The sequence below is a fragment of the Sesamum indicum genome, linkage group LG3 (genome assembly GCF_026168435.1).
Source record: "Sesamum indicum cultivar Baizhima isolate 11 linkage group LG3, ASM2616843v1, whole genome shotgun sequence".
In the NCBI taxonomy this organism is placed as follows: Eukaryota; Viridiplantae; Streptophyta; class Magnoliopsida; order Lamiales; family Pedaliaceae; genus Sesamum; species Sesamum indicum.
Genome location: NC_142659.1, coordinates 4,557,449 through 4,569,198, shown reverse-complemented (window position 1 = coordinate 4,569,198; position 11,750 = coordinate 4,557,449). Strand labels below are relative to the sequence as shown.

At 30.9% G+C, this 11,750-nt stretch overlaps 1 protein-coding gene across 1 annotated transcript; it reads right to left on the bottom strand.

The window, feature by feature from the left end:
- Nucleotides 1–1,474: 1,474 nt before the first annotated feature.
- LOC148788606 (uncharacterized) lies at nucleotides 1,475–1,783 on the bottom strand. Its single transcript, XM_088878051.1, has one exon. The coding sequence runs from the start codon at nucleotides 1,781–1,783 to the stop codon at nucleotides 1,475–1,477; it is 309 nt and encodes a 102-aa protein (XP_088734177.1).
- Nucleotides 1,784–11,750: the final 9,967 nt, after the last annotated feature.

Here is an 11,750-nt window from a genome sequence, read left to right as displayed (position 1 = left end):
AGAGAAAATAGTACGAACACTTACAAAAAAAAAAAAAAAAATGGATTATTCCTTACTCTATAAATTAATACAACTTGAAAATCATGACAAACCAATACTATCTACTACGCTAAAACAAAATCGGCGTGAAAATTCAAGTTTTGACCACAGTTAATCTACATTCGCCATAGTTTTTACCTATACATGGCCAAAATATTATTTTGGCATCACTTGCAGAAATAACGAATAATAGACGTTGCATATCTATGATTAATTTAATATTCACCATATTTTTTTACTTTGAAATCATGATAATTAATTATAACGCAAAGTCATATTGCTTTTAACGAAATAAAATATGTTTCGTACTTGAAATATATAGTATAATAAAAAATGAAAATGAAAATAAACATAGGTCTTATAATTTGATATTGGGGTTGGGGTCAAAGGAAGCAAACATTAATAAACATTTAATATACTCAATCATCAACTTATGTATTAAATTATGCATGCACCTACTATGATCTAAAATTAGGTTATAATTATTGTATCCATCTATTATTGAATAATTAAATATCCATACCTTTAAATAGTCAACTTAATTATTTTTATGCTTATATTATCAAATAATTTAGTCAGCACCTCAAAATAATTTTTTAACTAATGTAACAACTTCTCCTATATTTAAAAATTTTGCGATTCTGAAATTACGGAAACATTGTAACATAATAAATTATTTGAAATATTAATATTACATTATAAGTTGTGATTCATATAAAATTTTAATGACAGACAACGACATCAAAGTAGAAAATAATATTTCATGGTCATGAAGCGACGACATTTCACTCCGAATCAATAAACCAAAAGTTGTTAAAGACTTTCAAGTGAAAGGTTGCACATCACAATTATTAGACTTGTGTACATAAATGAACTAATTTAGGCTACCACAAGACTTGCATTATGCTCTTATGTTTCACATGTTTTAGGAAAACTACAAAAGAAAATATTAGGAAGACATGTTTGAGGAAAAACCCTAATTCTTTTATTTAAAAGTTCATGCTCGATTGCAAATTAAGTATAGTTGTGCAATAGCTATTAGTCGTTATTTTTACTAATGAGGCCTGAAAACTATGGGAAATATTCTGATTTGCAGTTTGAGCAAACAATGGATTTGTCTTTGACTTTTGTTTCGCCCTCCTGTATTGGTTTGCACTGCAAAATTCACACTTCTCAATGTTCCTCCTTTCCTCGTGAGATTGTTGTAATACGTATTTTTTGGCACACCAACGAGTATGTTTAAGTTCGGCAATGGCTCTATGCTCAAAATATTGGAGCGAATTGCTCCATATAACGCATCTTCTAACCCCATCAAAAACTAATGAAGCTTCTTTTTCTCGTTTCTTGTCAAGTTCCGTTGCAATATTACAATTGCATTTTCAGCAGCGACAAGTGGGAATTTGCTCATAATTCACGAGCTCTTTCCAGAGTTGTTTCAATTTCCACAGTAAGCAACAATTGACATACCTTTCTGTTTGCAATTGACGAGTTCTGTCTTGATCTGCTGAACACGAGGTCCATTAGCAACAGAAAATCGCTCTTTGATACCTACCCATAAATCATTTGGAATCTCCATATAAGTTATGGTAGATGGCAGTGTTGGCTCAATTGTGTTGAGCATCCATGAAACCAACACTGAATTTATAGTCCACCAATCCTCTAATTCAGAGGAATCTTCGTCAAGTTGTTCAATTATTTCATCTATAAATCCAAACTTCTTCTTGGCCCTCAATGAAATTCGCATTGCTCTAGCTAGTCATTGTAGTTGTCTTCTCTTAATTGCACTTGAAAAATTATATTGCCAGGATTATCACTCGGAGTCAATACGTATGGAAAAGCTGGTTTTCTTTCCCTCGCTAGTCATGACCATTTTTTCCTTAACTGGCTCTGATTCCATGAAAGTATTTTAAAAGTTCAAAATTGTCCTGTTATTGTCTCTGTTGAGAAGCCCCAAGGAAATATATATAAATCCTAAAACTCCTATATACATAGAAAATAAATCTTCTAATAATAAAAAAATATTTCTGTTTACAGGCTATTGGGCCCACCGAGACCCAAAGTAGGTTGGTCTTCACTACTCTCGGGTTCTCTGAAGATCCCCAAGCATAATTCCATCTTATGGCTTGCGATTTTGGGGAAACTATCCACAGCTGATAAACCATGGCTATCATATCTAGGCGTCTGTATATTATGCGATGAGGGCGCAATGGAGACACATACTCATTTATTCTTTCGATGCCGTTATGCCAGAAGTTGCCTGACAGCGATTCGGCGGATTGTTCGATTTGAATGGCCTAATAGAGAGTGGTCACGGGACGTTGAGTGGGCTGCAAGGAAATGGAGAGGAAAACATATGATTAACTTGGCTTATCGTGCACTCCTGACTGTTAGGATTTACCACATTTGGAGGGAACGAAATTTGAGACGCTTTGAGCATAAGGAGCGACCACCGAATATAATAGCCACCATTATCGTAAAAGATATTAGACAAAGGATTATCAGTGTTAATTTATCTCGTTCTGTTAGTTCATGTGCGTTATATAGATTATGGCGTATCCCTTGGCCTGTTGAGGGAGAAACCACCAGTTGAGCACTGTTGTACTGTACGATCTTATTTTATTAATAAAACTTACATTTACCCAAAAAAAAATATTTTTGTATCTCCTAAACATAGAAAATATATACATTATCTCCTAATTATAGAAAATACTCTTATATCTCCTAAACAAAACATATACTATACATAACAGACAAATATTTACAGATTTTGAGATACTCTGATATTTCTGCATTGATTTGTTCTGATCACAGTAAATAGTATTAATTTATCACTATTTTTAAATTTTTTTTTATGGCGAGCGATAATTAAACAAAAAATTTGCTTGCGTTAACAAGTTACATTCTTAAGAAAAGGAACAAACAAAAAAATGGAGTTTTTGTTTATGACAAAAAGAATAATTATATACTATTGATCAAAAGCAATTCCAAAGATAAAAATATTCAATCTTGTTCTTTGAAAAACTAATGTTACTATCATAGTTATCGCTTGTAGTAATAAATAATAAATTAAATCCACACATTGTTTTGTTTGTAATGGGACAAAAGATTGAAATCAATAATTTATTTGGACACATTATCTTCTTTAAGTAAGTTTTAATTATATAGTAGATTATTAGAAATTACCTTTATTTCAATCTCTTTTTTTTTTTTTTGTCCTTATCATCTTAGTGTACGCCTCGGAGTGAATATCTGAAAGTCGGGTTTCCTTCTGAAGTGGTAAATGCACATAATTATGTTAATATCTTAATAAGCTGAGCAATAAGTCGATCGAATCAATACGTTAATATCTTATCTTAGGTATAGGCGGCAGTAGAAATTGCTTCAATCATGCAATATTTTTTTTTAAATATTTTCATTTTAAGCAAGTCATAAGATAGTACTGCTATTATGCATTAATATATCACCAACTAATTAATGTAATGATGTAATTATTTGACACGATAGGATACGAACTGAAAATTAATCAAATAAAACCGCAAAAAATTACGAATTTTAATTTTTTAATTCATCAATAAAGAAAAATAATTACATAAATTCATCGATATTATTTATCATGTGAAAAAATTATTACATCTTGAAAAAAATTCCCAAAAAATAATTATCTATTCAAACTTCAAATCATCACAAATCAATCAAATGTGACATGATTTACCCGGTACAAAAATATTGCACTATCATAATTGACGAGACTTTTTTGTCCAAATATTAGGGCCCCACTACAAATATATATATATATATATACATATTTTTTTATTTATTTTAATTTTCTATTTGTACTATTTTCCTTTCTTTTAAATAATCTTTTTCTTTGTTTTTTTTAGTTCTCATGAGTCAAAGATTTATGACAAACAAAAGTGTAAAATATTCAAAATAATAGAGCCACTAGTTTTTAGACGGTTAACGGTTCCATTAATAATGTTGAGATGAGAACCAATACCTAAAAAGAAATCAAAGTCGTAGGTTGATGTTATCACCCATGCTCAATAATTCATTAATATTTCAATATAATATAAAATAAATATTTGATAATTCTCGTCATCTTAACTTTTGACTTTTATTTCTTTTCAAAATTTAATAATCCGTCAAAGCCATCCAAAAAACTAAATTCGACTCCATGTGGAAATATTCGACTCTAAAAAGTCACGAAACTTAACGTAATATGTGAAGTTCAGTGGATAGAATTTTACATGGTAAGTACATCACACTCGTCCTGTAAGTGGTCCCATTGAACTAAACTTGATCTGAATAAAATTTTTGATACGAAATTCGAACTGTCTTATATATGAATTTGATTTATATTATTAATTCTTGTAGTCATGTTTGTGGTAAGAAAAATGACCTAATTTTACTTATAATGTAAAGTAGATTCACATGAAGCCCAGATGCAGAAGGACAGAGACATAGCACAGAAATGAGAAGGGAATTTCTTTGTGTTTCAGTGTGGAAAGTTTCTTGAGTCTAAAAAAGAGAAAAGTGAGAGGAAAAAAGGTGCATGGTTTAAATGTCTTGTGTGTATATATATATGTTAAATCTTGTGAGTGGCTTTTTGCATCTTTTTCTCTTTTTGCATTATTTAGATATTTTCCGACAATCAACGTATTTCAACATAGTTATTAGCCGACAATAAACCCATAATCTTAAAGGTTATAGGTTCGAACATCGTTAATGTGTAGAATATTGTTCTACTGCATAACAGATGTTTTTTTTACTGTAATAATATGTGCTCGTCAGATACAATTTATTTGATACTGTTGATTATGATTGTTGTAGTTTATTAGAATGAACGATTGTAATCGATTTTCAAATACACTCATTAAAATAACATATTTCCTCTAAAGTTGAAGATATATATATATATATATAACAGAATCAGAAACTCTCTTTTTGGTGTTGGTGGTAGGAGTAAGTCAATTAATTAGGTTTCTCAATTGAAAATACATTGTGCAATACATATATAAAATTTAATTATATATATATAGATGTGATCCTCTATTTATTTATTTTTTTTTTTTTATTTGTGTAAGGGTGATTGGATGGGATAGCACAAAATTGGGTATATGGAATACAGATTGCCCATTTGGGATAAAGCTGAGGAATAAGATCCATCGACTGATATTGTTCCACACAGTCTAAATTGTTGATCATTACCTTGATTCCACTTTCCAAATTTAATTGGATATTTCCCATTGCATTTCTTTTTCTCAAAATTAATTTCAACCCCTCAACTATTTTTAATTTACATAAGTGATAAGAAAATAATTTCTTTCTTTCTTTTTTTTTGTGAAAATTTTGTCTCTAGTCGTATGAATTAATATAGAAAAAACAATTAATGGTGTTTTTTTCTAAGCAAAAGAAAACAAAAGATTAAACGTTGTTTCTTTCGTTATTTGCGTTGTCTTAATGTCCGTTTGGCCCTGTGATTGAACAGATCAAATATTTGACCCTTTTCTAATGCAAATGCAACTTTTATACCGTTTGACCCTTTTTTTTTTCCAAAATTATTTTTGGGATTGAATTCTGCAAAAATAATATTTTGATAAAAGTCATAATTCTATTGTAATTTTTTTCCGTCTAATTACCTATTATATCCATTAAAATCTAGGAAATCAACTTGACATGTGGTTAGTTTTGGAATTTAAATACAACCAATAATTGTATAATAAATTATTAAAATTATAAATCCGAATGTTATAATATTTTTTTCTAAAATTATTTATCTCATAATTAATTATAGAATTGTTGGACCAAACTGAGTATTAATATCATATGAAATTCCCCAATTTTATAATGTCTTGTCTTAAATATTTGAATTTGGAGAAAATTGGTGCATGGAAGTATATATTCCGAATATTTCATTCAAAAATCCTCCCAACACAATCCAAAAAAGCTATCAAATAAAATAAAAAACATAAAGACCCGATGATTCGAGAACAGGAAAAGCATATGCACAAAATCTTAATTTATTATATTCCATGGATCAAACTGCAAATTGTTTGCTGAGTGGAAAGCAATTTACCCACTTGATTATACGTTGCTTAAAGATTTATAGAAAAGTGATTTTTTGTACATATAAAAAATCATACTTTTTAGTTGATTATACAATACTTCTATTGGAACTTTATTGCATGAAATATTATTCGTTTTAACTTTTATTAGTGTAAGGAGTGGATCGGTCTCCAACAAATTACAATAAGAATATTATAGAAACTTAAACTAGTTACAGGCCTTCATATAACAAAATTACAAGAACAGAAAAACAAATACAAGAAATAATCCTGGAAACAGTATTATAAGAGAAACAGGATTCATAAGCAAACTGTGAAAGCTCAGGAGCCAAAAACCCAAGGCCTACTCAAGGCCAAAGGTTACAAACCTTTTACCGGTTGCTCAAGAACACTCAAGCCACAAAGGGGTTTCGAACCACAAAGGCTCCACCACAAAATCCACACAGGATAGTGCCACTAAGGCTTTAATCTAAACCATAGAGGTTTGCCACTAAGGCTTTTTAAAAAGTTTCAGAAGATGAGAAGAAGACGAGAGAAGTGTGTTAGCTAGTTAACCAAGAGCCACAACAAATCAGCCATTTAAAGAGGTTGTTCATAAATGGCTCAATAACAACCATTATTGGAGAATGGAGAAACACAGAACCCCAAGGGTTAATGGAGAACCCTAAGGGTCGATTTTCTGGGGAAGGAGAAAGACAGACGAACAGGAGAAGAAAGGGGGAAGAAAATGGATTAGGGTTATCAGACAAAGGGGTATAAATATTAGGTCAACCGGGTCAAACCTTAGTGGGTCGAGTTGGTGGATCAGATGGCCCAGTAGGCCATGAGTGTTATTGGCCGTCCTTAGTAAAAGGCCCAGCCTTTGGTTTGGGCCAAATATTTCTAACAATTTCCACCTTGGTCCAAGGTAGTGGGTTTAAGACCATCATCATTGCTTTGGACATGGTACCTGCAAAACAGAAAGTTGGTTACGAAATAACAGTTATAGTTTAAGAATGTCAAGACAAGTTTTAAACTTTTCAATAGATAAGCATTTTGTACCCATTCTGCAGGATTATCTGCAGATTTTATTTTTTTCAAGATTAATTAAACCTTTATTTATTACATCACGAATAAAGCGATACCTTACATCTATATGCTTGGTTCTATAGTGAAAAACTAGATTCTTACATAGTTCAATGCTAGATTGACTATCAGAGAAAACAACAAGTTTTTCTTTTAGAAAATCAATTTCTGAAAGTATTCCTTTTAACCAAATTCCTTCTTTTATTGCCTCAGTAGTGGCAATATATTTTGCTTCAGTTGTAGAAAGTGCTACAATGCTTTGAAGTTGAGACTTCCAACTTATACATACATCACATAATGTAAAAACATAAGAAGTAGCAGATTTTCTATTGTCCATATCATTTGCATAGTTAGAATCCACATAACCAACAAGTTTTGCACCATTAGGGCTTTTTGAAAAAGTTATGCCAAGATTCTCTGTACTATTTAAATATCTTAAAAGTCATTTCAAAGCTTTCCAATGGGAAGAACCAGGGTTTGACATATACCTACTTAAGCAACTAACAGAATATGCTATATCAGGCCTAGTACTAACTATCAAATACATAACAGACCTAATAGTATTAGAATAAGGCATATTTTTCATCTTATCTTTTTCAGAATCTGTTTTAGGGCACTGATCTTTACACAACTGAAAATAAGCAGCTAGGGGCACAGAAGAAGGTTTTGAATTTTCCATTGAAAATTTTTCAAGAACACTTTGAATGTAAGATGTTTGATTTAAGAACATGGTTGATTTTGTTCTATTTCTTTCAATATTCATTCCAAGTATCTTTTTAGCATTTCCAAGGTCTTTCATTTCAAAACTTTTACACAGATTTTTCCGTAAACTTTCAATCATGCTAAGGCTAGAACTAGCAATTAACATATCGTCCACATATAAGACAAGAAATAAAGGCACATTGTTTTCATACTTGAAATACAAACAAGGATCATATGCACTGTTTTCGAAATCTAAGGAATGCATGAATTGATCAAACTATTTATTCCATTATCTTGGGGATTGTTTAAGACCATATAAAGATTTTTTAAGCAAACAAACAAGATTTGGATTTTTCTTATCAATAAATCCATAGAGTTGAGACATGTAAATTTGCTCATCAAGATTTCCATGCAAAAATGCAGTTTTTACATCCATTTACTTAAGTTCCCAATTAAACTGAACAACTAAAGCAAGTAAAATTCTTACAGTAGTAAATTTAACTACAGGAGAAAAAATTTCAGTATAATCAACACCTTCTTTTTGTGTGAAACCTTTAGTTACTAATCTTGCTTTAAATCTTTTGTCATTATTTTCTTCTTTAACTTTAAAGACCCATTTGCAGTCAATGACAGAAGCATTTTTTGGCTTAGGAACTAAAACCCATTTTTTATTTTCTTTTAGAGCTTTAAGTTCTTTATGCATAGCAGACAACCATTCTTTTGAGTTTGAGCTACTTATAGCTTCTTCATAAGAGGAAGGTTCAGTATTTTTAGTATTTAAAGCTAAATGGTAATCTCTAAGTCTAGAAGGAATTCTACATTCCCTAGGTTCCCTATCTCTTACTAGTTGATAGGTATTTTCAGAATTTTTATTTTCTAATTTCTCATTATTATTACTTGATTTTCTTCTCTGTTTACTACTTCTACCCCTTGTTGGTTATCCGAATTATTAGGTTCCACCTTATTAAAGGTATTTTCAATGTTATAGTTTTCAGTGGTTTTAGAAGTAGTATTTAGACAAGGCATTTCAGATTCATTAAAAATTATATCTCCACTAACTACTACTTTAAAACCAGGTTGATTTCTTAACCTTAGTCTATAACCTTTTACACCTATTGGATAACCAATAAACACATATTTTTTAGACCTAGGATCAAGCTTATCACCATTGACAAGACAGAAAGCAGAACATCCGAAAATGCGAAAAGAAGAGAAATCAACATCAGAATTAGACCATAGTTTTTTAGGAATATTACCAAACAGAGGCACAGAGGGTGATCTATTAATTAAATAAGCAGCAGTTAAAAGTGCTTCTACCCAGAAAGTTTTTGGTAAGTCAGAACTAATTAAAAGATACCTAACTTTATTAAGCAGAGTTCTATTCATTTTTTCTGCTACACCATTTTGTTGAGGGGTGTAGGGAGTGGTTTTATGTCTTTTAATTTCATACTTGTCACATAGCTTAGAAAATTATTTATTGCAAAATTTTAAACCATTATCAGTTCTTAAGGCTTTAAGCTTATGACCAGTTTGATTTTCAACTAGTTTTTTCTAGTTTTGAAACTTTTCAAAAACATCAAATTCTTGTTTCATAAGGAAAACAAAGACTTTTCTAGAATAATTATCTATTATAGAAAGGAAATACTTATTTCCACCATGTGTATCAACATTTGCAGGACCCCATACATCTACGTGTACATAATCTAATATGCATTTTGAAGAAGTGGGAATTGGGTATGAGGAAGAAGGAAAACTTACTTTATGTTGTTTTCCTATAATGCAATCATCACAGAATTTTAAAGTATCAGGTTTTTCATGCAGAAAACCATTTTTATGCAATAATTCAAAGCCTTTTAAATTAATGTGACCTAATCTCTTATGCCACAAATCAGACTTTTTATCTGTAGAAACATTTCCAGAAAATGAATAATATTGCACTTTACAGAGATATAAGTTCCTTTTCTTTTCTGTCTTAAAAATGGTTAAAGACCCTTTAGTGATTTTCATGACCCCCTTACCCTATCTCCCTTCCAACCCATCCTCTTCTAGGGTTGAACATGATAATAGATTATGGGCAAGATTAGGGACATATCTAACACCTTTAAGGTAATTTTAGAACCATTTTCAAATTAAAGAAAAACACCACCATAACCAAGAACATCACACAGTTTTTGATTTGCCATAAAAACTGATCCTAGTTTTTCAGATTTAAAATTTATCAAAATTTCTTTGAAAGAAGTCATATGGAATGTACACACGGAATTAACAAGCCATTCAAATTTATTTAAATTATCAACAAAATTAATGTCAGAAACCATATATACTTCATCTGAAGTTTCTTCATAAACATTAGCAGAATCATTTTGAGTATTTTTCTTTGGTTTCTTACAATCTTTAATAAAGTGTCCCCTACCCTCACAGTTATAACACTTAAAGTCTTTTTTAGTGTTTTTATCATCATTTCTTTTATTGTTATAGTACCTTGTCCTAGAAGGACTTCTACCCCTGCTTCTACTACGGCTTTTACTATGTTTTCTAAACTTATAGTTTTTATTATTATCATTCTTCCTGGACCTAGGTCTTCCTCTTATAAAATTTACTTCATTATTACTAGTACTAGGAGCATTTGTTTTTAAATCCATTTCTTTACTTTTTAACCCACTACTAACAGTTTCTAGGCTTACATTATCACGACCATATTTAATAGATGTCTTAACATCACCATAAAACTCAGGTATAGCATTTAACAAAACTATAGGTGTATAATCATCAATATTTTTATCCCCAGTAAGTTTAATATCTTGAATTAGTTTTGTAAAATCATCAATGTTTTCTTCAATGCTTTTTTTAGAAAGATCAAGTTTATATTTAAAGAATTTTTCTAAAAGAAACAATTTACTAGGAAGTGATGTTTCAGTATATAGTTCTTCCAATTTAGTCCATAATTCTTTAGCAGTATTTTGTTTTCCAACTTTTCTTATTATAGAATCAGACAAATTCAAAATAATTGAAGAATAAGCATACTCGTCAATTTCAAGACGTTTTTCTTCAAAAACAGTTTCGGAATATTTTCCATCTATTGCCTTAAACACTTTCTGTTGTATTAAAATGCCTTTTAATTTTTGTTGTCAAATAGAAAAATCAGATTTTCCATCGAAAGGTTGCAAGTTATAGCCAGATATTTTCACAGAATAACCAATACACAATAGATCACAAGATAATAATATAAAGAGATATTAAGAATATCATAGAATAACCCAAAAACAGTTTATATTTGCAGGGACCTTAACTGCCCCTCCACCAGTTACTCGACGGCTTCTCGAGCCCGGCCAAGGGAGGTCAACAGTAAGGGTTTGGGGATCTAGGACCAGAAAATAAAGGAGTTTAAGAGTTAGAGAGTGTTACCGTTTTTGGCTTTTCAAGCCAGAGACTTAACCTGGCTGCTCTGATACCACTGTAAGGAGTGGATCGGTCTCCAGCAGATTACAATGAGAATATTACAGAAACTTAAAATAGTTACAGGCCTTCCTATAAAAAATTACAAGAATTCTAAAGAACAGAAAAACAGATACAATAAATAATCCTGGAAACAGTAATATAAGAGAAATAGGATTCATAAGCAAATTGTGAAGGCTCAGGAGCCAAAAACCCAAGGCCTATTCAAGGCCAAAGGTTACGAACCTTTTACTGGTTGCTCAAGAACACTCAAGCCACAAAAGGGGTTTCGAACCACAAAGGTTCCACCACAAAATCCACATAGGATAGTGCCACTAAGACTTTAATCTAAACCACAGAGGTTTGCCACTAAGGCTTTTTAGAGAGTTTCAGAAGATGAGAAGAAGACGAGAGAAGTGTGTTAGCTAGTTAACCAAGAGCCAC